A 27,773-nucleotide genomic window follows, 5' to 3' on the forward strand; every position below is an offset into this window, starting at 1 on the left:
TTCATTCAATCTACACACTGCACTGATGATTATATTAATATACAAACCATTATCAACATTTTTGTTAATGAGTTCATGAAAAATGTTTAAATAACTAAAAAATATACAAAAGACTTTATCCTTTATTTATTATTCCCTAAAGTACTGGAGAAATCAGAAAATGCCTTGTGGTCTTGATTTCGAGGAAGGGAAATTCTGAACTTTCACTTCCCAGTGGTAGAGAATGAGAAACGATTACACACGCTGCTTATGGTAGTATCCGCTAACGAAAGTTGGAACAGAGCATCGCCCAGAATAAGGAGAGACCCTCTTCTACAAATGCCAACAGCCTCTATGGTGGGTGGAGGAGGAGGAGTAGAAGATAGGGCACCCTCTTGCCCTTGGAATGGGAAACTGATTCCTAAAGGGAGATGAAACCAAAAGTTCAACGGGCAGAAGATGTGGAAGGCTGGAGGAAACCACTGCATTAAACATCTTTACGGTATTCCTTTATGAATCATGAGACCTTATGATGGTGAAGGGCTGAAGGTACTCAGTAATACATAATAGCTGGACCGAAGGTGCAACCATGTCGGAATGGTATCTGTTAGACTAAAGAATGATTCCTGAAAGAGAGCAGCAGCTCTTTTAGTAACTGTTAAGGGCATAGATCAGGAAGACTTAAACGCTGTATCAACATCACTCCATCTTCTGAATACTGTGCAGATGAAAGCAATGTAAAACTACAGCTGTATATTTTCCAAGAAAATGTAGCTCTGCGTTTTCAAGTTGCAAAGATGGAGGCACCTTCCTTGGTAAAATGTTCCAGGGGTAAACTAGTCCCACATCTGGATCTCTGAGTGGGAGTACTAAGAAAGGGGTCATCAGAAAATAACATTCTCGTGGAATGTTATCTTGAAAAAGATTAAAAAATTTTGAGAGGAAAATGGGTAGGTTAAAATGGGTAGATGCAGTAGGCATTAGCAAGGTTTGGTGGGAAGAAGAAAACAACTTTTGGTCAGGTGATTTTAGAATACTTATCTCAGCATCAAATAAAGGGCAAGCAGGAGTAGGTTTCATAATGACAAGAAAATAGGGCAGGGAGTAGAGTATCTAAAAAAGCTTAAAAACAGAATCATTGTAATCAAGATAAAATCAAAACCTAAGCCGACAATGATTGTCAACATCTATACGCCTACAAGTGCCCACGATGACGATGAGGTAGTGTGTGTATACAAAGAAATTGATGAAACAAACACATAAAAGGAGATGAAACTTTAATAATTGTTAGAGAGTGGAATGTAAGAATCAGAAAAGGCAAGGAAGAAAATATTGTGGGTGAATACAGGTTGGGCAAAAGGAATGAAAGAGGAGACAGACTTATTGAGTTTTGCACGAAGTACTATTCAGTAATTGCCAACTCCCGGTTTAAAAATCACGATAGAAGAATATACCGTGAAAATAGCCAGGCAATACTGCAAGGTATCAGCTGACTGATTATTTCTTGGTTAAGCAAAGATTTAGAAATCAACTCTTCGACTGCAAAGCATATATAGGAGCAGACATCAATAGTTCTTCTTTTGTTCAGTCCTGTTTGGATTATGGTTGCCTCATCTACTCTTAAGTGCATCATGCTGTGCTTAAGATGTTGCATGCCGTACACCACGCTTTTCTTCTTCTTGCCACTGGTGCATTTAGATCAAGCCCTGTTGCAAGCATATTTGTTGATTGTGGCGAGCCATCACTTTGGGATAAGCAGGACCAGCTGCTAGCATCTTACTCTGCCCATCATAAGACAACCAAATCACCCATTTCTTAAAGCAGTCCTTGCCAAACCCTCATTTCCAACAGTATGATAACCATCCGTGTACAGCACCAATGGGTGTACAGCACCCATTGGTACCTGGGATTTATGCACCTTTTAAATTTTGACACACCTATTTTCCCAACCTATCCCTGTTCATATCCTCTGTGGAGACTTATCCCATAAATTTTAATTATCACCTCACTGTATATAATAAAAAATTAATAACTCTTATCTTTCAGCAAATATTTTACCATTTTCTATCTGAGGCAAACCCAGATGTAGTGGTATACATAGATGGGTTGAAGCAGAATGATAACATTGGATGCGCATTCTTTTTTTAAATGACAAAATTTATGTGCTTGGTCTACCTGGCATTACAAGTGTTTATAATGCTGAACTGTATGCCATCAATATGGCTTTGAATATCATTAAATTAGAATATCATCATCCTTATTTGCAGCGATTCGTGTAGTGCTTTCCAAGCTTTAGAGGATTTGTATTCTAGATGCTCTATAGTTGCCAAAATTCATAATAGTGACAGAACTGCTGCAGCAGATAGTAAACTCCAACACATCAAAGATATGATGTTACCATGGATTCTTCATGCGGAAAAATTCACCAAAAGGAAGTGGTCTTGTGCCGATTGCAATTAGGACATACCAGAGCTGTCTCATGCTATCAGAGCTCTCAGGTATTACAGCAGAAAATGCACCTCAATATGTATGATGCGACTGCTGCTTGACTGTGCACCACATCCTTGTTGACTGCATATGTTATGGGGCCTTATGTCGCAAATTTAAATTACTGAGGGACATTCGGTGCATCCTAGGAAATAAGTATGTATTAGACCAGGTATTGTAACTTCTAAGAAAAATCAATATACTTAATGAGATTTAATGATAGTAATAAATTTTATTTTGTTATTTGTGTTACATATTTTATCCTAATGGTTACATTTCTTTTATTATTTTAATTTTAATGTTATTGCTATCGTAGTTTTAATATTATTTTATCAGTATTTTAATGTCAGAGATGGGGCTTCTTTGTTACTTTTTGACCCGGAGATGGTAACATGAAAATGTTTTTCACCTCCAAAATAAAAAATGTTATTAGCAAAATTGACATTTAACACTTAGGAAGTCAATCATATTGTCCTTTTTCCACACATCCTTGAGGAGTGTTAATTGTAACATGTGCCAGGAATACATTATAAAATTATGATGATATTACAGTATGGAAATTAAATAGTAAGTTCTGTTTGTAACAGATAATCGTGCTAAAAGTAAAATTGTTAAAAAATTTTAAGAAGGATAAACTCATCTCTCTGACTGGAAGTGTAGATCAGGCAGCATGGTTTCCCATTTAGTTTATTTACTGGTTTTTGGATTTTGATAGTATAAACACTAATAAAGATTATTTTCTATAATCTTTCTGTTTTCATAATAATTGGAAACACTTTTCTACTTATCATGAAGCAGTATATTAATGTAATTTGTTTTCATTATGTTTTTCAGTGCTCAGCAAAGTCTTTAAACAATGTATCCGAGATATTTTATTATGCTCAAAAAGCTGTACTACATCCAACTGGTCCTCTTTATATTACAGAGACACAAGATGTAAGTTTTCTTGCTACATTTATGTGAATAAAATTTTATGTAATTCTTTGTTCACTATGTTATAGCAAACTAAACCAAATATGTAAGAAAATAATGTGTATGAATTTCTAGAGATTTGCTGAAATCCAGGGACAGGCTGGTAGTCCAAGGAATACTAAGATAATTTTTTGTGTGTGCATTTAGTATCCTTTATTCAGAAACAAAATTAGGTTTATCCAGGATTTTTTTTTACATATAATTTGAAATTAATGCATCTCATAAACAGTTTATCCAACTAAAACAAGAGGCAACCTTTTTGTTTTAGAATTTTCTTTTCTTTTGCTTTATTGCTACACCAACACTGTTGTCATTGTTTGTGTGGTTTCTAAAGATCACTGACAATGTTGTGAAAAAAGAAATCAAAACATGAAGCTTGCCTTTCATGAATCATCTCATCAGTGAGGATCACAAAAGTTGGATTCATTACTCATTTTAATGTTTATTTTTTAAAAATTAATTAATGTGATTTTAATATTATAAAAAACAATTGGGTTTTATTATGTCATTCAACTTTGAGATCATGAAGCTGAAAGACAAAAAACCTTTTTGGAGTAGATGTTCTATAAAAACAAAAATTAGACATTACATACAGTTATAAAATGGGAATGCCTATATGCAGTGGAATGCTGATGTTTAATGAGGAAAGGAGCAATAGAGGAAATGAAAAGAAAGAAAGGAACATTTTGAAAAATATCTTGGGAGCTAAAAAAGAAGAGAAATATTGAAAAAGAAGTAACAAAGAAGTTTATTTAGAGATTGAAAATTATCAGATATAATTAGAAAAAGTAATGTTTCACGGATGGTTAATCTTGATCATTAAGACAGATTAACTAAAATATTTCAATTCAAATCCCAAAATAGTTAGAAAATGGATGAAAGAAGTTAAAAAAGATTTAGAATAAATGGACATTAAAGATGAAAAGAAAATTATGGAAACAACAATTGCAAAAAAATTTCCATTTTAGGGACTCCCATACTCAAGGGGAAGTATTCAGATAAAATTAATTTTTAAGAAAACAATCCGTAAGTGGTGGTAATAAATTTATAAAATATAAAGATTAGCCATAATTCCAAATAACCAAACTTGTGACTTTCTAGAAAGGGGCTGTAAATTTTTGGCTTATTTTTTTCAATACCAAAGGCTAAATCAAAAAAATTAAGATTTTTTACATTTTAAATGTGAGATGGATTTAAAATTTAAAATGATTTGTTTAAAATTAAAAAAAATATCTTTTGTCACCGTAGACCATCGGATTGGGATGGGCAGAATATTTTCGTAGCAGTTTGAAGGCCTATTGATGTAGAAAATATAGATGCAAAAAACTCCCATTAAATCCTTTTCTGAAGCAAGATATAACAAAAAAGAAAAAAAATACTTATTTTTGGTGTGGAGGGTGAATATTAAATAACAATTTTTAATAATTTATGATCTTGATAAAAGAAACTTATACTTTCATAAGAAAACTTTTTGCTAAAGTGCCCCAGTAAAGATTTGAAATTTTATTCTCCTACCCATTTTTCAAAACACTTCCACCCATTTTTCAGTTTTTTTTTGAATTTTAATACATTCCTCCCAAAGGTACTACATGGTCTACCAGTTTGAAGAAAATTGAGTTATAAGACCAAGTACAGGCCAACATACATATGTAAATATAATCCATCTGACAAAAATAGATTTTTAGAACTTTGTAGCAAACTTTGAATAACATTTTTTTTTACAGTTTATTTAAATTTATTATTTTTTTAATATATCTCCTTAAGGCACAAAGCTTAAAAAAAGTTTAATCTTAAAAAATTTTTTTACTGTCTATATACTTTCCCATTTTATCTCTTATAGCAGCATATATCACAATAGTGGGAAAAGTAAAAGAAAGAATTTAGCATGAAAGAATGAAAAAATACTGAAAGAAGAGAATAAGAAATTAGGTCAGTCAAAGTTATTGGGTCAATCCATTTGAAGTGTCCCAAAAAAACAAAGCTGGTGTTACGTGACCAATTCAAAAACAATTGAAACCTACCCACTTCTTTCCTACATGTCTTTCAGGACCTTAAAACTGTTTTTTTTTTTAATTTTTTATTTAAGCAGTTAACCTGTGGTGGCCATTTTTGTTATGGTGCGCATACCTATTTTTTTTATGTAAGGGTTTACAGAAAAAGTCGTAACTAAAAAACTATTGGTCCTAGAAGGATAAAACAAAAAGCAATTTATTCATATTTTCCCAAGGTAAAAGATTGGTCTAGTGGTTTATTTACCTATCTCTCTTCTTTCTATGAGAAAATTACCAATAAAGTTGAACATGAAAGACTGTGAAATTTCACTTTGGGTAATTTTTTCAAGAGGCAGGGATGGCATACAGTTTGAATTATTTTTTTATACGTAGATATGCATTAATAGTTTTGCCATAAATATCGTTTAATAGTGATATATTTACCCCTTTTTATGAATTTTTGAAAAAAAATTTTTTTTTTAAATTCAAATTTTGGCTTCAAATAACTCTGATGGAGCTGGTGACAAAAATCACATATTTTCACAACTTGCAGTGTTTTTGTAGATGTTTATGTCAAATAAAAACATTTCTGGCATATTATACTAATAATCTCTCAAAAATCATGAAATATCTGTTAAAAGTGATATTTTGACTCACTAAATAGTATTCCAAGGTGGTTTCTTGGCATTTTTGCACTTTACATTTTTTATATTTAGCCCCTATTTTGCTGAAGTTGACATTTTCAATATTTTTAAAATAGTTTTTTAAAATTATTAATGATAAGTCATAATTTAATGATAACTTAACCAATACCAGTAACCTAATTTGATTCAAAAATGCTTGTAAAACTTACCCAAACTGAGATTTCATTGAGTAGCCTACATCTTTTTTCAAGAATTCATTTTTATTTTTATATTGGTTTATTTTTTTAAACACTTGGAAGAAAAAATAAATTGTAGCAAAATTTTAATTATTCTTCAATGAAATAGCCTGTTCTTGTACCAATGAAAATTTATTATTTAGTGTGGTTAGCCAACGGCTGTGATATTTCTTCTGATAATTTTCTTGAAATTATGTGAGAACAACCCGTCATTACGGATGCTCCGTATATACAGATACTATGTAAACGGATGCTGCAAGCAGCACCCAGTTGTTCAATATTGTGATGTGGGGCAATTTATTGCTCTTGGTCTTCGCATTCATATAGTTCTTTGTTCTACTGAGAGAAAAAACTTTTGAAACAGTTGAGACTTTCCAAGAATTAAATTTAAATTTGGAAAAATGTGTTCTTTAAGAGCTTGCTCTGTAATTTGCCTTAAGTTTTCCTTAACTTTTTTTTTGAGTTCTCAAAGGGTCACAACAGAACTGTCCATAGGCAACTGAATTTTGACAAAAACTTTTTTCATCATATTTACAAACACTATTGACATCTAAATTAACACATAAAGTAATAAGTTGTTGGTTTTCATCACTAAATTCACAAATTTTAATGTTCTTTTGGCACTGTACAATAAACTGCTTTATGACACTCTTCATTCACATTAATTCACTTTTTTTTTATGTGAAATTACTTGAAAATAATGTAACAATTTAATTAATTTTAAAATTTGCAAATATAATATTAAGTAAAACTTATTTATTTAAAAACAGATCCAAACACAGGATAAAATTTGAGACACTCAGTAAAGATGTGAATAGGCCACTGAATAATGTCAGACTGACCAGTCTGTAACTGCAAAGGTAAATGATGCAACAAGCACAAATGAGCATGTTGCAACATGCATTTTCCTGACGACTGAAAATGACTTCAAGGTCCTTTATAACATGAACACTGCAGTTAAATGATTCAAACAAGTCTATTTCAACTATAGTAATAAGAATAAAAATATTAAAGGGCCAAAAAGACAAGAAACCAGAACCAAGACCAGAAAAAACAAGAACTTATTTAGTGAGTCAAAATGGTATCGCTTTTAACAGATTTTTCATGATTTTTGAGAGGTTATAACTTATAGTACAGTAGTACAATACACAAGAAATTTTTTTATTTGCCATAAACATCTACAAAAGCACTGTAAGTTGTGCAAATTTGAAATTTTTATCACCAGCCTCATCAGAGTTATATCAAGCCAAAATTTGTTTTCAAAAATTCATAAAAAGGTGCAAGTATATCACCATTAAGTATTATTTATGGTAAAATTATTAACGCATACCTATATATAAAAAAATAATTCAAACTGTGTATGCCATCCCGGCCTCTTGAAAAAAATTACCCAAAGTGAAATTTCACCGTTCTTCATGTTCAACTTTATTGGTAATTTTCTCATAGAAAGAAGACAGAGGTAAATAAACCACTGGACCCATCTTTTACCTTGAGAAAATATGAATAAATTGCTTTTTGTTTCATCCTTCCAGGACCAATAGTTTTTTACTTATGGTTTTTTCCGTAAATCCTTACAATCACAAAAATAGGTGTGTGCACCGTAACAAAAATGGCCACCATAGGTAAACTGCTTAAATAAAAAATTAAAAAAAAAAATTTTTAAGGTCTTAAAACATGTAGGAAAGAAGTGGGTAAGTTAAATTTTTTTTTTAATATGCAAGAAACCACCCTTGGGTCACTTAAAATGGACTGAATCTATTTCTTGAGATCCAAAATTGGTCAAAATCTGCCGTAAGAAGATATTATTCTTGTATTACCGAGGCGTTTTCGAAAGTATGATCGCATACGCAGCGCCAGTTTGGGCACATAGGTTGGAAAGTAATAGAGCACTGCTTCAAAATGTAAGGAGTGCCCAGCGCAGAGCCATGATAGTATGCACTGGTGTATTTAAAACAACCTCTTACGAGGCTACTACTGTACTGGGAAAGGCTCTCCCAATCGATTTAGTGGTGAAAGTTCGAGCAGTCATGTGGAAGTTGCGAAGAGGTCAGGAGGCCGAGGCATTTGGGATGCGGTTTCGAGCCAGGCCAGAACCGGAGCGGAACGGTGATCACAGTGCACTGGAACAAAATTTTGTACAGTTGCCCATCTCCTGTCTGCGGAAGAGGCTATGGAGCCTCGCGATGGAGACATGGCAGCTTGAATGGCACACCACGACTAAGGGAAGATCCTTGTATAGTTTTATACAGGATCTGGGGGGATGGTATGCCTTGAGTTCATTTTTAAGGGCGTCGGGTGCCCGGGTGCTCACCAACCATGTAAACCTGAACCAATATCTGTTTCGGTTTCGCCTGGTGGCTGAGTTGTGTCTGCGGGGAGGTCTAGTCGAACGTGCATATGATGTTCGACTGCCCTGCTCTTGGGGGGGGCCAGAGATCGAGCCACCCTGGAACTTAGAGGTCGGGGGGAAACTTGGCCGCTCACAAACGGCGAGTTAATGTGGCGAGAACCGCATTGTTGGACCGTGTGGAGTGCCTCGATGAGGTTGCTATGTTCAACCGTCATCATTAATTTTAAGGGTTGTGTAATGTAATAATGACTCCTAAGCTGTGTTGTAGGAATCCTTCCTTGAGGTAATGGCTGGCCACCAGCCAAACTAGCTCCAAGCGCTGTTAAATGGTGGACAGGTACTAGCTGGCATACAGCGACCGAGGCGTGGCAGCCTAAATTGCTGCCTTTTAGATATAAGAACTTCAATAGTTTTAATTGTAACAAGGGGTGCGCCTCCCCGATTTAGTTTTATTGTTGACAAGAGCGACTGGGACACTTAAGCGGGTGCTGTACGGCACCCTGCTTAATTCGCTCACGCAAGTTAGGTAGCTCATTAGGAGCAGATAGGATCGAGGTCGCTATACCGTCTTTTAGAGGTACAGTAGCAGTTTTTTGGCATGGAACATTTGGTCTATGCTCTAGGGCGACCGAATGGGGTGGTGGTGGGAGAAATGCCAGCTAACCAATTACCAATTATTCTTGTATAGGTTTTTAAAACATTAGCAAAACTTTCAGCCCCAATGTTGTATGCAAAGTTTTGGATTTTAAGATGTTAGTAAAAACCTCATTTCTCTTCTACTAACACTTGTTGAATCGATTCTAATACTGTTATTTTTGATTTAATAATGAAGTAAAGAGAAGGTGGATTGAAGGTGGGATAATATTCTATAGATGAACATGGATTATTGAAAAAATTGTAATCTAGATTCCTTGTAATTTTTAGAAAAGATGAGTAGCCAAACATCTTAGCAGACACAGAGTGAAGTAGAAGTACTACCCCCTTGGCAAGGTTGTGTTAGTACTATTACTGGTAGTCACAATGCCATTTTTTTATTGGCTTTGTATAAATGCCAGATTAAAGTAACTATTATTAATACAACTGATTGTAATTTAATGTATTGCAAAGACACGGGATAATTCAGGAATATTTTTCAGTATTTATGTATTTTATTAGCCAATTAGATTATTTATGAAATTTGTTTTAAAGCATTTTGTTAGTACATATTTGTTCATTTCATGATGGTATAAACAACCATAAGTAGCTGTTAGATTATGTATTTTATAATAATTAATGTTTGATATAATGTGTATATATGTAAAAATTTACAATTATATAAAGAACAAAGGAAACATTTTGCCAAAAGTTCTTAGATGGCATTCTTTAGAGTATAAAGTATCTTTAGATAGATGACTATTATTTAAACCTATTGGGACATCGTATCAATGATAAAAATGTAGTATTAAATGTACTACAGTTCGGCGTGATGTTGGGTTGTTGTAATGACAACATAGTTACTTATAAAATAAGTAAATAATGATTTGTAAACAGAAACTTCTTTCTTAGTTAATACTCAACAACCTGTAAAATGGTTAAAGAATACTATCCTGAAATCACCTGCTCAATTCAAATTCATGAATATTTCTAGTTAAAGAATGTAATAAATTCAGTTCTTTTTCTGTTAGATGAAATGATATTTCATAATTTATTAAAAAAATATGAAAATGGTACAGCTCGCATCTTTATTGTTTGAAAGATCAAACAATCTGATAGACATTTTTAAGCTCATCTCCAATGTAGAGGATTATATTTTTCACAGAACTGCTTAAATAATTCTGCATTTTAATGGTTATCCATTAAACGCTATAAACGCTGGTTAAACGCATTTTTACGCTATATGAATTACCACTGTAGTTGAAACATTTCACATTCAGTTCATCATATTGTAGGAAATTTAATTCTAGTTGTTTACAGGCTGAAACAACGGTTGTAACAGCTCATTATCTAAATGATTAGATTAGTTGTGTGGCTTGTATCTTTCTTAAACTGGTGGAGAAGTTCCTATTGTAAAGCAACTACTGTTGAGAATGTGATTGTATGGTCTTACCTGTTCAGTACTCACACTTCAATGTATTAGTTATTGTTTTTAGCTTTAATAATCAAGCCTGTTTTTAGATGTTGCTAGCGCTGCCAATCCTTCAGTGTTCCTATTTGCATAGCCCCAGTACACGCTTCCTTTCACCTCTCAGTTGTGAAATTGCTCAATTGTGAAAGCTTGTTCTTTTTCATGGTGGTTACATATTAGATAGTTCACACTCTACGTTTAATTGTATCTTTAATCTTAACATTTGACTATAAGCCTGGCTGCATTGAGTGTGCAGCAAACGGCTGCACGGCGCTAGGAACTTGATTTATGAATACTATGCAGGAACCAGTTAGGTTGTTATAGCAGTGGTATTCTGTATTTCTTAAGTGCAAGCAGGTCTCTTCTTATTTTTAACTGTTCTAAATGTTATTTAAAATCTAATTTAATACTGTAAACTGTGTTGATTATAACCTATCAGCTATGTGAAAATTGAAATGTATGAACTAAAGATAATACCATTGGCCTTTGATATTCATAGTGGTAACAAATTTTCATCCTGTTTGAATTGACTGTAGTAGCCAATGCCACTTTTAATTTAATTTGAAAAAAGGTATTTTTAATTATATCTTGTTATTTTCAAATCATTCCTATCTACTTTGATAGTTGTCAGTGTGTTGCAGTTTTAACTGTTATCTTTTTAAAGATTTTTTATATGTTCAGTATTTAATTTTTTTTATGCATATTTTTTTTATTTTTTAGCTAACTGATCCTTGTAGAAAAGCACTTACAAGGATATTTAAGGTAAGAGTTTCATTAAAGTTTTTTTAAAAATTTTTTTATTAAAAATTAGATATATAAGATTAAGTTTGATTATTTAAGTTTTTGATTGGAACAAAATTTAACCTTGTCGTAAGATCTTAATACTTTAAACTGAATTAATTTATATATATATATATATATATACACACGAGATGTTATCTCTAAAGTAAAGACCGTTTCATTGTAAAAACATTAATTCTGAAAACTTTATAAATATTTTTAGTTTCACTTAAACTACATACCTCCATTTAACCACCGATTAACAGCATTTTTAAGTTCATCGTCACCTCCAAATTACTTACCACTCACAAATTCTTTCAATTTCCCAGACAAATCGTAATCAGAGGAGTTAAGCCCGGACTATATGGTGGTTGATCGTAAATTTCCCATCCAAGTGTTTTCAGTAAATCACGTATTGGACCTGTAACATGTGGACGTGCATTATCATGCAGCGGGACAACGTTATCGGTCAGCTGCCCACATTGTTCATAATCCAAAATCAATAATACAAACTCCACATTTCATCACCAGTAACAATCAAATTAAGGAACTCATCACCTTTTTCTGTGAGGCATATCAAAAATTACAAAGCAGATCTCATTTGGATTTTTTTGTGATGTTCCTTTACAACATGCAGTACCCGATGTGCTAAAACCTTACTGAAGCCTAATTAGTCATGAACAATGCAACTGACAACAGCTCTTGAAACATCAGGAAAAAGAAGGGCCAGGTTGGAAATCGTTGAACGACGATCTTTCTGATTTCATCATCGATGTGTTACAACAAGTCCTTGGTGATTATTGAGGGCCTCCCTGAATGTTCTTCATCATGCCCATTAATTCTGTTATTTCTAAACCTTTCGCACCATTTTTGGACGTTTCTTTCATTCATTACATTATCACTGTACACAGAAACCAACTGCTTATGAATTTCTGCCAGCTTAACGTTTTAATGGTTTAAAAGATATATGATTCCACATATTTCACAGTCGGCGGCAACATCGATTTTACTAGTCATTTTATAACATAATAGCTCACATGTAATCAAAGATACTATATCGTGACAACTTGTGGACAACATTGCAGTGTGTACTTTAATAGCATGGCCATGAACGACACAGGTTCGCCAACCTTAAGGAGAGAAATTTCCCAGCGGTCTTTACTTTAGAGAAATCCCTCGTATATATGTAAATTAAGCGATCGGGCATAAATCATAATACATTCCTGAAAATAATATTCCCATTCTCAAGAATAACAAGCATCTCATACAAGGCTTACTTAAGAAAAATATCAAGTGAAGTGGTATCTCGTTGCATTCTTAACTAAGCCAAAATATACTGCTACATATCAATATTTCAAGCTCTGTAAAATGCTGTTAATATTTCATCTAACAAGTGGATATTATTCTCAGAGAAATACAACTCTAACTGGTCCTCTTGTATTTCAGGGGCTTTATATGCATTACAGCCATCAGAAAAATTGAAATAAGATTTTTTTTTAAATCTGTACAAATTAAAAAATAAAAGAACCAAACTTAAAACAAATTCCTAGACCCAAAATTAAACAAATATCTTTTTCTTTTTTTCTTTTAGAAATTATTATATTTACTTATTTTTTGTTGTTATAGATTTATTTTTTTGCTTAAGAATTAAAATGAATAATCTCTTTCTTTTGTAAAACAATGGGTAATGTATGTTCCTTCAGCACAGAAAAGGATCTAAATAAAACAAACACAAATAAAATACAAAAATAAGTAGAGTTAATGTAAATGGTTTGAGCATTTGAGCATATATTATCATTTGTGTACATTGACAACAGAAGCAGAATATTTCACTTTATTATAATTATTTTTTAAATAATTTGCAGAATAATAATGTTTTGTAAAAGAAAATATTATAAACCCAGTGTTAAAACTAAATTTAGAAACTGTATTAAAAAAAAAGGTAAGATTATGTAGGGGTGACTAAACTTAAGTTGACTGTAAGAATTGATCTGCAGTAGATTTGAGGTTACAGAGCCTTGGGACCCCATTTACACAATTGCCTGAGTCTGATTAATTTTTTTTTTGTATGTATACATTATTATTTTAATTAGGTATTAAACTCTAATGTTGTTCAGATTAATGTTTATTCACTTTTTTTTTTAATTAATAATTTACTTCATTTTCACTATTATTTTTCATAAGAGTTCTGTTACTTCATCCATTATTTTTATTAAATTATCCAAATTAATTACCCATTCTGTGTGTTTTTATTGTTTCATGGATTTCCTTTGCATCACTTTGTGCAGTCTCTTCCCCAGAATTTACTATTCCATATAGAAATGTTTTTAAATACAAATTCTTCAGCGTTACATCAAATTAGTTGAACGATGATGGATTTACAGTTTTTTAATTTATGATGTCTTCTTTTTTTCTTAGAGGGGGTCAAATCTTTCATTATTATTTCTCAAAATCCAGAACAAAAGTAGGCATATATTTGTTATATATACATATATTGGGTCCGGCAGAATGATGTTAATCCATGACAAGTCTACTTAGCCTTTTTAGTCTATTGATTATATATATTTATCATTTGTGACTTAGATGTATATTTATTTATTGAACAGAATTTAGATAAATATTTATGTCATCATATTTTCATTTATCTATTAATAATGAATATGAGTATGTGAAGTTTGTTTTATTTTTACAATTACTGGTGACCAAATTCTGTAGAATATCAATCATAAATACCGATCTCCATGGCAAAGTGGTAGCATTTCAGCCGTTCATTTAGTGGTTCCAAGTTCTAATCCCAGTCGGACATGGCATTTTTCATACACTCCAATATTCCACATCCATATACCCAAGTACAAGCTGAAAGTTTTTGTGGTGAATTAATCATGAAAGCTAAAAAAGAGATCTATAAAAATGTTTATTTCTTTGTTTTTAATTATTTGTTTGGTTTTGGAGAGTGATAATATTTCATCATTTTACTTATACAGAAACCAGTGTGACATCGGTAAAAAAAATAGAAGAGTAATAATCTCAGTTAATAATGCCTATGATTCCTGGAACATGTTTCAGTTATATGTAATAATATAATATTTAACTTCCTTAAGTGCCACATTATCAGTTTTTATGTTATTTATTACTGTCATTCATTTATGATTTTTTTGTTCAAGATGTTTAGAAACAGCGTATTTGAAGAAGTTTATAGAATCCAAGTTTCAGAAAATGAAATTTATTTTAAAAACTGTGTAAAAACATGTGGCTATAATTATACATGATTAAATGACTAGGTTGGAGATGAGCTTTCTGCATAGCCAGTGGGTAGTAAATAGAGTATTATAAAAGTTCCAATTTTTGCTGAGCAGCATCCACAAAACCACAGAAACTCTAAGAATACAGTAATTATATAGCTTCCCACAACTTAAGAACTGGTTATTAGTCAAAATTCATAGAACTTGCCTGGGAGAAATGGATCAAGTATAAGGGAAAGGGTCTATACTCAGAAAGGACAACCTGAGTTGTCCTTTCTGAGAGAGGGACTGTGTAATAAGACAGACAAACTAAATGGGTATTTTAAAGCCTTTCTAGTTTGCAAGCCTGTCTTCCTTCAAGTTACTCAGGATGTACACTTTTACCCAGGATGATACAGCACATTACTTAGTTATTTTTATATTGATAATTTTAAATATTCTTCAAAAAACTGTTCTTTGTCCAGATACAAAAGCCACCTGAGAATAGACTTAAGCTTTCTTAAGAAAGGCCCTTGACCATTTGCAGAATCATATGGTCTGTGTGGAAGTATCCAACTGAAGTAAATATTCTTCAGTCAGATCTTCACTGGGGGATTAATTGAAGCAAGTAACAGTCCTTAATGTTAAGACTGCTGAAGATAATGTATGCTGTTGTAGACTAGCTATTATTAAATTGTATTATTATACTTTAATTCACATCAGGATTTCTATATTTCTTTTGATTAGTTTATTTGTTATTGTTTTGTTCTAGATATGTGATATGGATAATGATGGTCTTTTAAATGACGCTGAATTGAACAGTTTTCAAAAGCGTTGTTTTGATACACCATTACGATCAGAAGCGATGGAGGATATTAAAGTTTTGTTAAGGAAGAACATCTCTGGTGGCGTTTCATCTAGTAATTTTATTACTTTGTCAGGTATAGTATTAGTAATTATTGCTTACTAGATGGAGCATGAGTTGGCTGTTTTTTTAATAAACATTCTAATCATTATTTCACTTATTATTCATTTTTTCTTTGTTTTCAAAAGACTAGTGAAGTTTTTTTCTATAGTGGGCCATTTCTAAATGGGTAGGCCAGCATAATTATACAAAAATCCTTTGCATTTCATACATTTTTTTTTAAATCTTAAAATCTTTCAAAAACATCTTTAAAAATTTTAGAGATATATTTTATGTTATATTAGTACAATTAGAAGTAATTCAAAATTTTGTAATTAAAAAAAGAACAATAAAATGTTAAGATTGCTTATCAATGAAAAATAATGATTTTTTTAAAATGATCTCTCCTGTTATGTACTTTAATGAGTACATTTTAATTTCATGGTTGACACTTAGAATCTGTTGTATACAGAGGAATATGGATACAAAGATCTTTGTGGAATCATTTTGTATTATAGTGTTGTTATCATTATTAGATTTTATGGAAAATTATTGGCTCCAGAAGTGGATGTTTGACATCGCTATCGTAGTCAGCTTATTTTTATTTATTTTCAAATACAGTTAATTTTTCTGATAGAAATGTTTTAAATTTCACTCTCTTATTATTGTACAATTGTAACTGGTAAGATTATTTTAATACTGTGTGCCTAAAAACATGATAAAACTTTAATTTGTCTTATAGAGTTATGAAATTAAAAAAAAATCACATTAAAATATTTCAGCTTCCTCTTAATCCCACAAAAGTAGTTTGGTATCCATGCAGTTGCATTTAAAAGGAATTATCTAGTATGCAGCACATTGTAGATTATCATTCCCTACATTTAGTTCTGACTTACTGTACAACCATTCGATAGGAAACTGTATTACTGAGAAGACTAAAGCCACCTTCTTCATTAGATCATAATTGGGAAGACGGGATCAGAAATTAGGTAAAGGAGAGGGGTGTTATGATAGGGTGATTTGTTCAAGGAGGATCTTCACCTTAACACAAACTACCCCTCCCAAATGGACCTTCAAGATCCCCTCAAGTAACAAGAGCTATCCCACAGTCTTTCAGAGTTTTGAAACATTTTTTTCTAGGATGGGAACAGTATTAATCGATAATTGATATTCCAGTTACCAAGATTAAATCTGTGCTGTGAAAACCTTTTTTCCATCAGAAATTAAAGAATTACATGAGAATTGGCTCTCAGGCTTTCTAAAGGAGCAGTGTTTGCTTGTTGGAATTGTTTAGTAAATGGCAGTATCAGCTATTCAGCCATACCTTGCACTGGTGATTGTGTCATGTTTTTAATGAATACTTGTAATGGAATTTGAAACTTATACTATAGCAGTATCATATAAAATTATTTTGGACAAAAGATTTTGTTTAGTTATTAACTGACTGTTACTTTAGCACAATAAAACAGCTATAGGGACTTTAATCGGAAATTCTCATGTTTATGTTTATTTATATCATTCTTTGACTTACAAGTTGTATTCCAAAACTTTCCAAACTTTTTAAATAGTATGCTAATTGTAGCATGATAAGTGTGCTGTGTAGTTATATCCTTTGTGATTAATTTATTGTTTGTTGATTCATCCTACTGTGTTTATTCAGTGAACTACTATCTATATCCATTGAACTACTATATTTATTTACTAAAACACACATCTGAATTAACAGCTGTTATCCAGATGTGTGTTTTGTGATATCCAAGATTTCTGATATTTATGAGTAGCAAATTAAGATTAAATTTTGCTTATAACTTGGGAAAACATTTACATAGACTTATAAATTGAAATAATAAGTTTATGTGATCATTGTATGAATCCTGTGTTCAATACAGCTCAATCATTCAGCAAGAGCTTAATCATAGAGCTGTAATCATTAAATGACGTTATGGTCAAGGCATTGTTGTATTTTTTAAGTGATTTAAGGACAATAGTCAGTCAAAGATGATGACATGCATTTGGTAGGACAGCCTTCTATATTGGATGATTATCTTATATTTTACATCTTCATGAAGTTGTGTGTTCTGACTATCACTTAACAGTTTGGGAGGTGGTAAGTTTGTTCCATGTATGAATTTCAGTTCATGTATTGCATTTGATTCAAGATTTTTGACCAGAATTAAGCACATGAGCTTCCTCAGCCACTTTCTCTGATCTGATCTGATTTCAGCAAACCTTTCATATTTCCCAAAATGCAATCTTCTTTGGAAAGATAATGATTTGAAATGACTGAAAAAGTTAAATAAACTTTTAAGATAAGCAGATTAGCTGGACTGTTTCTAGGAGAAACAGCATTGGGATTGGTACTTCGCTTCAGAATGGGAGTACTTTGAAATAGATGGGTTAATTTTAGTTTATGAGTAATTAAAAAATTTAAAAAAAAGAGTTGGGGAACTTTTTGAACAGGACTCTTATTTCAGTGATATACATCATCTTAGGAAAATTGTAATGTTATTGTGAAGTGTTTATAATGATTAAATGCATACCTTATATATTGTTGCAGGGTTTTTATACTTACATTGTTTATTCTTACAAAGAGGTAGAAGCCATACAACTTGGGCTGTATTAAGGCATTTTGGTTATAATGATCACCTCCAAATGGATAGAAGTTATTTGTATCCTAAGTAAGTTGATAGTTTTACACATTTTGTTTATGTTAGTTGTGTTTGAAACAAATGTGTAAAGTGTGAAGAGAAATTGTTGTATATTTGCTCTTAAATGGTATATAGGATTTTTATTAATTTTTAAAATATAATAGTTGGAGTGAAAATTATTAAGGAAAGAATGTGATTTATTTATTGTGTACATACTTAGAACTTTTGTCAGAAGCAAGTTAGGAGCTAAAGATTTGCAGTGTAATGTTATGTATCAAATGTTAATCTGTATATTAAATCTTTCCGTTTAAAAATTTGAAACAAAAGTTACTTGCCAAGATGGATCACTTTTTAATTTTTTTTTTAATTTTTAAGAAGCATTCTCTAAACATGTATGTGAATCGTAAAGGAAATTCTAAGATTTAAATGTTTGTCAAAGTAAAATTGTACTTTTTCTATTCTTTATTTTAAAATTGGTATTTCTTGTTAATTTACAAATTTATTTTTTGTAAGTTTGGAAACATTTGGAAAAAGAATTTACTCTTGTTTAATTATTATTTTATTATCTAGGTTTCACGTACCTGCAGGAAGTACGGCAGAATTGAGTTTTAAAGGACAACAGTTTTTCATAAATCTATTTTTTCGATATGATAAAGATAAAGATGGTGCTTTATCACCTGCTGAACAAGAAAATTTATTTTCTACATGTCCAGCAACTCCTTGGGGTTCTGAGATTTCTCATATTGTACCTACCAATTCTCAGGTATGTATGTTTTCATATTAATTTTTTTCTTTTATTGTTTTAATAAAAATAATTGTCATATTTATTAACTAGTATTAAATTTCAGCTGTATACAACTACCCATTTCCAGCATTGTATAACTTAAGGTCGTCCTGTTCAGAAATAGTCCCTCTGAGGGTGATTGTTCTCATTTTCTTCCATTCCTTTTTCTTATCCTTTACTCCTTTTTCCTAGGATGAGTGTCATGGAAATTGGATTGATCACCACCACCTTTGGTTTTATCTATGACATATAACATCAGTGAGCATCTTCTAGTAGCCAGCCAGGTAGTCGCTTTTTATCAGGGCCTGTGAATGAGGTAGTAATTTCTTTTGTTTGCTTGTGGGACTGCCCAAGAATTCTGTTTCCTTGGTAGCGGTTAGCAAAGTGTGTATTGAGTAAAGCCATATTTTTTTCGTTGTAAAATTTAATGTATGTTTTTATCATATTTCATTTTGTTACAAATTAATTTCACTTACCTTTTTCTAGTATTTCTTTCTCCAATTAATATTTCTTTTTTACAGTATATTTTTTTGAGATACAAGTAATAAATATCTCTGACAAAAATTAATAATACGTTATGCATGGATAATTTAATTAAAACTTTAATAAATTTAGATAATAGACAAACTTAGTTGTCAATTTCTTTCTTTATTTAATTTTTTTAATTAGGTAGGTTTAATATGCTTTGAGATTAAATGGGATCATTTTTTATATTTGAAACAATGAAAATGGATGAGATTATATGCAATGGGATTATCTGTCTTGAACTGATGCCCATCAATATTTGTATCATGTTTAACAAACAAGACTGTATCAATTTTTATTTAAAAAATGTGCATGTAATTTAATTACATTGTTTGAAATAGCTTCAGGGGAGATGGGAAAACTGAACTGATTGCAAAATAGAATTATGAGTAGTTTGGTAAATAAATAAACTTTCACTAGTTCATTTTTTTTTGTCTTCAGTCATTTGACTGGTTTGATGGAGCTCTCCAAGATTTCCTATCTAGTGCTAGTTGTTTCATTTCGTTATATCCCCTACATCCTACATCCCTAACAATTTGTTTTACATATTCCAAACATTGCCTGCCTACACAATTTTTTCCTTCTACCTGTCCCTCCAATATTAAAGCGACTATTCCAGGATGCCTTAATAATATGTGGCCTATAAGTCTGTTTCTTCTTTAAGCTATATTTTTCTAAATGCTTCTTTCTTCATCAATTTGCTGCAACACCTCTTCATTTGTCACTTTATCCACCCATTAGATTTTTAACATTCTCCTATAGCACCGCATTTCAAAAGCTTCTAATCTTTTCTTCTCAGATACTCGGATTGTCCCAAGTTTCACTTCCGTATAAAGCGACACTCCAAACGTATACTTTCAAAAATCTTTTCCTGACATTTAAATTAATTTTTGATATAAACAAATTATATTTCTTACTGAAGGCTCGTTTCGCCAGTGCTATTTGGCATTTTATGCCGCTCTTGCTTCGTCCATCTTTAGTAATTCTACTTCCCAAATAACAAAATTCTTCTACCTCCATAATCTTTTCTCCTCCTATTTTCACATTCAGTGGTCCATCTTCGTTATTTCTACTACATTTCATTAATTTGGTTTTGTTCTTGTTTATTTTTATGTGGTAGTTCTTGCGTAGGACTTCATCCGTGACACTCATTGTTTATTTCTAAATCCTTTTTACTCTCAGCTAGAATTACTATATCATCAGCAAATTGTAGCATTTTTATCTTTTCACCTTGTACTGTTACTCCAAATCTAAATTGTTCTTTAACATCATTAACTGCTAGTTCTATGTAAAGATTAAAAAGTAACGGAGATGGGGAACACCCTTCTCAGACTCCCTTTCTTATTACAGCTTCTTTCTTATGTTCTTTAATTATTACTGTTGCTGTTTGGTTCCTGTAAATGTTAGCAATTGCTCTTCTATCTCTGTATTTGAACCCTAATTTTTTTAAAATGAACTTTTTATTCCAGTTTACGTTATCGAATGCTATTTCTAGGTCTATAAATGCCAAGTATGTTGGTTTGCTTTTCTTTAATCTTCCTTCTACTATTAATCTGAGTCCTAATATTGCTTCCCTTGTCCCTATACTTTTCCCAAAACCAAATTGGTCTTCTCCTAACACTTCTTCCACTCTCCTGTCAATTCTTCTGTACAGAATTCTAGTTAAGGTTTTTGATTCATGACTAGTTAAGCTGATAGTTCTGTATTCTTCTCATTTATCTGCTCCTGCTTTCTTTGGTATCATGACTATAACACTTTTTTTGAAGTCTGACTGAACTTCCCCTTTTTCATAAATTTTACACACCAGTGTGTTTAATCTTATCAATCGATTCCTCACCTGCACTGCATAGTAATTCTACAGGTGTTCCGTCTATTCCAGGAGCCTTTCTGCCATTCAAATCTTTTAATGCTCTCTTAAATTCAGAACTCAGTATTGCTTCTCTCATTTCATCCTCTTCAATTTCCTCTTCTTCCTCTATAACATCATTTTCTAATTCATTTCCTCCGTATAACTCTTCAATATATTCCACCCACCTATCGACTTTACCTTTCGTATTATAAATCGGTGTACCATCTTTAACACATTATTGGATTTTAATTTATATACTCTAAAATTTTCCTTAACTTTCCTGTATGCTCTGTCTATTTTACCAATGTTCATTTCTCTTTCAACTTCTGAACACTTTATAGTATTTCTTAATTGTTGATAGTTTCTTTTACTTTCTTCATCACTAGCATTCTTATATTTTCTACGTTCATCCATCAGCTGCAATATATCGTCTGAAACCCAAGGTTTTCTAACATTCTCCCACTCTTCTTCTACATTTTCTACCTTATCATTTTTACTCAGACCTCTTGTGATGTCCTTCTCAAAAATCTTGTTTACCTCCTCTTCCTCAAGCTTCTCTAAATTCCATCGATTCATCTGACACCTTTTCTTCTGGCTTCATTATCACTAAATTATGGTCGCTATCAATGTCTGCTCCAGGGTAAGTTCTGCAGTCAACGCGTTGATTTCTAAATCTTTGCTTAACCGTGATATCTATCTGATACCTTGCAGTATCGCTTGGCTTTTTCCGTGTGTATATTCTTCTATTATGATTTTGATACTGGGTGTTGGCAATTACTAAATTATACTTCGTGTAAAACTCTATAAGTCTGTTCCCTCTTTCATTCCTTTTGCTCAGCCCGTATTCACCCACTATATTTCCTTCCTTGCCTTTTCCAATGCTTGCATTCCAATCTCCAACTATTATTAAATTTTCATCTCCTTTTCTGTGTTTAATTGCTTTGTCAATTTCTTCGTATACACACTCTACCTCATCATCATCATGGGCGCTTGTATGCATATAGACGTTCACAGTTGTCTGTTTAGGTTTTGATTTTATCCTTATTACGATGATTCTATCACTATGCATTTTGAAATACTCTATTTTCTTCCCTATCTTCTTGTTCATTATAAAATCTACTCTGCCTGCCCGTTATTTGAAGCTGAGTTAATTATTCTAAAATCACCTGACCAAAAGTCGTTTTCCTCTTCCCACCGAACCTCGCTAATTCCTACAACATCTACATTTATCCTATCCATTTACTGCTTTAAATTTTCTAACCTACCAACCTTTTTTAAACTTCTAACATTCCACGCGCCGACTCGTAGAATGTTATTTTTTTATTTTTTGGTGACCCCTTCATTAGTAGTCCCCACCTGGAGATCCGAACGGGGGACTAGTTTACCTCCAGAATATTTTACCAAGGAAGGCGCCTCCGTCACTGCTATATGAAAATGCAGAGAGCTACATTTTCTTGGAAAAAAAAGCAGCTGTAGTTTTCCATTGCTTTCAGCTGCGCAGTACGTTTAAGTCATCCTGACCCTTAACAACTACTGAAAGAGCTGCTGCCCTCTTTCAGGAATCATTCCTTAGTCGGGCTCTCAACAGATCCCTCTCCAATATGGTTGAACCTTAACAACTACTGAAAGAGCTGCTGCCCTCTTTCAGGAATCATTCCTTAGTCGGGCTCTCAACAGATCCCTCTCCGATATGGTTGAACCTTCGGTCCAGCTACTCCGTATCAATGAGCGCTCAAGCCCCCTCACCAATGGCAAGGTCTCATGATTCATAGAGGGAGACTATTTCATTATATACTTGTTATTAAGTTATTGTTTTTGGGCTAAAATTAGAATATCAGAATTTGTTCTGATGTTTTTCATCCTTTTCCTTCCTCCCCAAAGTTGTGAAATATTACAGTGAGAGCCTTCATGATAAGCAGCATCACAGCAGCAATATTATCATAAAACAACATTAAGTGAAGTCTTATTTGTAATCATTAAGGTGATTAATTAAAATAAAGCTGTTTAATTGATGATGAATTAAAAACTTATTCAATTGTGATGCCTCTATTATGTAACTGTAATAATATTACTACTACATGTAATAATATTTCTGTAAGTAACTTATGAGTTAATGTGGTATGTAAGTTGAAATCCATGTGAAGAGAGTTTCATGTGGATTATTTTGAGTTCTGCCACATAAATTGGGCCACATAAATTGTGATAATTTTATTGATCAGCTAACTTTTAAAAACACTCTGTGTACATTCTTGAGTTTTCTTTTTTGCGCAGCTTTGCTAACAAATATTTTTCATTTTATTTTTATGTATTTATTTAATAGAATTTTATTTTTATTTTGTACACTTTTTTAGAAAAAATTGTAATTTTTCATTTTAGTTAAATTTGTATATTGGAAAAAAAAATTGTAAATTAGTTTTTACATAGGATGTTAATAAAAACTTGTGTGTTAAAAAAATGTTTATTAAAAAGTTACTTGTGTGAAATATAAGGCGAAGCTTTTTGGTAAGAATTCTTTGTGAAAAACCACGTAGATAAAGTGGGTGCATCAAAGCTGACATGATAATTAAATTATTGGATGTAATGCTATCCATTGGGATTCAGAAAACTTAGCAAGAGAATCAAGATAATTGCAAGATAATCAAGAAATATCAAAAAATTCATTAATGAAAAATTTATTTCAAGATATAAATGTTCTTTTATCTAACAAAATGCCAATTTATATAAAAATTTACATTTTAATTTTATGATTTGTTTGATGTAACAAACGAGTCACTCTGTTTTTAAAAAATTACATTTTCTGGTTTTAAAATCTGGTTTTATTGATGCATTAAGTTTTAATAATTTAATTGATATGGACTTAGTAATGATTCTGTATAATCTGTTCAATAGTTGTAATTTACTGTAACACATTTTGTATATTACAGGGTTTGGTGACTCTGCATGGTTTTCTTTGTTTTTGGATGTTAACTACATTGAACGATCCAAAAACTACATTAGAGTATTTAGCTTATTTAGGTTACCTAATAACAGAGACTGAAAACCAAACTAGTGCTATTCTAGGTAATGATTATTTTATTCAAATATTATTTTTAATGATTTTGGTATTTGTATTGTTTATTTATTTGAAACAGCAGACATAAAAAACAGATAAATGTACTGCCTTAAGTAATACTGGATAATATTCAAGTGAAGTTGAAATTTACCTTTAAAGGCATACATTAGAGTAGTAATAATTGATCATTGATGGATTTGTAGAAATTTGATGGCAAAGGGAGAATTAAAAAATTGGACCTTTTCATGTTTGTTTGTATTAAAATATGGGACAGAATTTTGTTCCTGTTATAGATAGGAGAAGTTGATAAATTCTGAAATGAATTTACTATAAGGTGAATGAGATAAAAGATAACTAAGTTTATTGCAGAATGATATATGTCTGGTTACATTATTTTAAGGCAACCAAGTTTGCCCTCATCCCTGTAGAAGTGTGTCTGCCCTTACCTCTGCTTCAACTGTGGGAAACCGTGCCACAGGGGAGCACAGTCTGTAGATCCACTAGTATGTGCGTTAAGTGGTATGGGGGGCCACAGGGCAGAGCAGTGTGTTGCTGCTAAATGAGGTATTTACAGATCAATATGAATAGGAGCAGGCAGGCCATGGACCTCTGTTGGGAAGTGGCTTGTAGGGAGGTCATTGATGTTATACTAGTGGCAGAACCCAACGTGGCGATGGTAGAGAAGCCCCGATGGTTGGTGGACTAGACAACTGGGGCTGCTGGTGGCTGGGATACCAGTGATTGCCAGTGGTACAGAGGAAGGCTTTGTTTGGGCTGACTTTCGTAGTCTGGTGATCTGCTGCTGTCACTCGCCCAACTTGGGTACTGATGACTTCGTGACCTTTCTTGATGAGTTGAGTGAAGAGGTCAACAGACACAGCGGGAGAAGTGCTGGTACCAGGTGATTTCAATGCAAAGTTTCCCGAATTTGCCAGTTGTGTATTATCGATCAGAGGCTTCACCTGAATGAGAGAGTGCATGCGTTGGGACTAATCTGTCAATGGGGAAGGTGCGATGTTTCTGTCAGATCATTTGTTTAGCAGATTTGACTCCAGTGTGCGGATTAGAATTGACACTCAGTCAAAGCTGAAAACAACTAAAACGGGATGCATCTGGTTCTCTGACAGGATAGGTCAGAGGCTGGTTGGAGTCACATCCCCAGAAGAGCTGCTTGATGTAACAGATGAGTGTAGGAATTTGGGGATTACAGTCCCGCAACAACGGAAATGGCGTATTGATGGAACCCAGATCTAGACCACTTACGCACCAGCTCGTGGGTGACACAGTGGGCTAATAGAGAAGGACTTCCTGAGTCTGTGGGTCGCACTTGTCTGTAGTATATGGCAACCAGAGCCACGTTTAAAGCTGCGTAAAGGAGGCTAAGAAAAGGAGCTGGAAAGAGCTCTGTGACAATATCGATGAAGACCCAATGGGGCAGGGTTAGCAAATAGTGACTGGAAAACTCTGCTGAACCTTACCAGCGCTCACTTAGAGCCAAGTGCGTGAGTCTGTTGGGGCATTGTTCCTGACATGAGAATATCTGCAACGGGAGGAGATTGTGGCCAAGGAAATTCCACCTTTTCAGATACAGGAGCTAATCAGGCAGGGAGGAAGATGTGGCTCCACAAGTCACCCAGATGGCATCCCTGTGGAGATCATTCAGATCTTGGCCGAGAGGACCCCAGTGGAGATGCTGGAAGTGTTGAACGGCATGCTGTGTACTGGTTATATCTCGTAGAAGAGCCAAATAATGCCAATTTCCATAAAAATAGTGGATGACTTGGTGCAGCTGCAGGAGACCTCAAATACGTAGGGGTATGATTGGATCGGAAGAGGTCTTCTTTCACCCATCATACGTGGAAAATGTGTGAAAAAGCTGGACGAATGGTGAAGCCTCAGCAAACTGCTCTGAACTACAGGAAGACCATGTGCTACCAGTAGAAAGTTATATGGGCACGTGGTCAGTTCTATCCTCCAGTGGAGTGTTCCCACATAGAGCAGGGCCTTGGAGGTGGAGCGCAACAGACATCTCCAGGAAGGAGTTCAAAGGTGCATGGCCTTCAATATTGCATCAGCGTATTCCTCAGTGTCAACTGAGGTGATACTAGAGATTGCAGGGGTGCCGCCCTTACAACACCTGGCCAAATTCTGCACCAAGGTGCATCAGGAGGAGGACAGTGACACTGCCTATCAGGTTATGCAGAGGGACTGGCAGGCCAGGTGGGATGCATCCACCAATGGTAGGTGGATGCATCACCTGATGCTGGAGATCAGCTGTGGGTTGTGAGGGGGTTTGGTGAGCTGAATACTGGCTCACCCAATTCCTGATTGGCCATGGGGCATTCTGGGATTACTTATGGCAGAGAAAGGGCTAATAACTCTGACTCCCTATATTGTGGAGCTCACGATATGCCTGAACACGTATTTGAATGTCCGAGGTGGGAACTCGAACGGTGTGAAAGTGTTGCAGCCAAAGGACTGGCTACTGTTGAGGGTGTAATTGGTGCCATGCTAATGGGGATTGCGAATTTTAACACTATCTCAGGTACATAATGAGGATCCTGCAAATGGAAAGATTGGGAAGCGAGGGAGTGAGAGACAGTTTTCTGTGGAGCTGCCGTTCGTCCGTGCATGCATGGATGGGTGGTAGTGTTGAAGCATGGGGACTCTCAACCCCCCAAGCTATTAAGACAGAGTCCCAGCGTCCCAGCGAGGATTCCTTCTGTTGGGGAACCTGCACTTGAGGCAGGCATAAGGACCAAGTCCCAGCTTCTGGAGGGGGGCTGGGAATGGTATAATCGGGCCTAGTGTGGCTCCCTCCTGGAGGTTTGAGGTGAAGGCACCTCCCAAGGCTATGAGTTATGCTTAGATGCAGGTCCGGCCCTGGGCTGGACTCACACTAGCCTCTGTCCGAGATCATGCAAATATGCATGGTGTGTAGAGAATATTTATTGTTTGGGTTTTTAGATTAGGTATGTTGTTGGGTTCATGTATATTACTCTATACATAAACATTTTACTTACATTTATAAGTACGTATGTAAAGAAAATATATTAATGAGATAGTTCATTTTGTTTTTCATTAAAAGTTTCTCCATATGTGAATCTGTGTTAGAAACACAAAAGCAAATTTTTTTTCAAGTGATAAAAGATGATTACTATATTCAGTTTTTAGCATAACTATAGATGAAAAGCCCTTTTCACAGAGGTAAGATGTGAAAAAAGGATTAATATTTTTAATGCTTCTG

At 33.4% G+C, this 27,773-nt stretch overlaps 1 protein-coding gene across 2 annotated transcripts in view; it reads left to right on the forward strand.

Annotated features, from left to right (window-relative positions):
• Nucleotides 1-27,773, forward strand: part of LOC142324250 (mitochondrial Rho GTPase-like) — a 68,180-nt gene that overhangs the window by 13,507 nt on the left and 26,900 nt on the right. For both annotated transcript variants that reach the window (XM_075365110.1, XM_075365111.1), the window contains exons 4-9: nucleotides 3,301-3,402; nucleotides 11,484-11,525; nucleotides 15,537-15,705; nucleotides 18,226-18,346; nucleotides 18,887-19,079; nucleotides 24,399-24,534. In XM_075365110.1, the coding sequence (XP_075221225.1) occupies nucleotides 3,301-3,402; nucleotides 11,484-11,525; nucleotides 15,537-15,705; nucleotides 18,226-18,346; nucleotides 18,887-19,079; nucleotides 24,399-24,534 (763 nt within the window). The remainder of the gene's footprint in view (nucleotides 1-3,300; nucleotides 3,403-11,483; nucleotides 11,526-15,536; nucleotides 15,706-18,225; nucleotides 18,347-18,886; nucleotides 19,080-24,398; nucleotides 24,535-27,773) is intronic.

Source organism: Lycorma delicatula, chromosome 4 (assembly GCF_047948215.1).
Source record: "Lycorma delicatula isolate Av1 chromosome 4, ASM4794821v1, whole genome shotgun sequence".
Classification (NCBI taxonomy): Eukaryota; Metazoa; Arthropoda; class Insecta; order Hemiptera; family Fulgoridae; genus Lycorma; species Lycorma delicatula.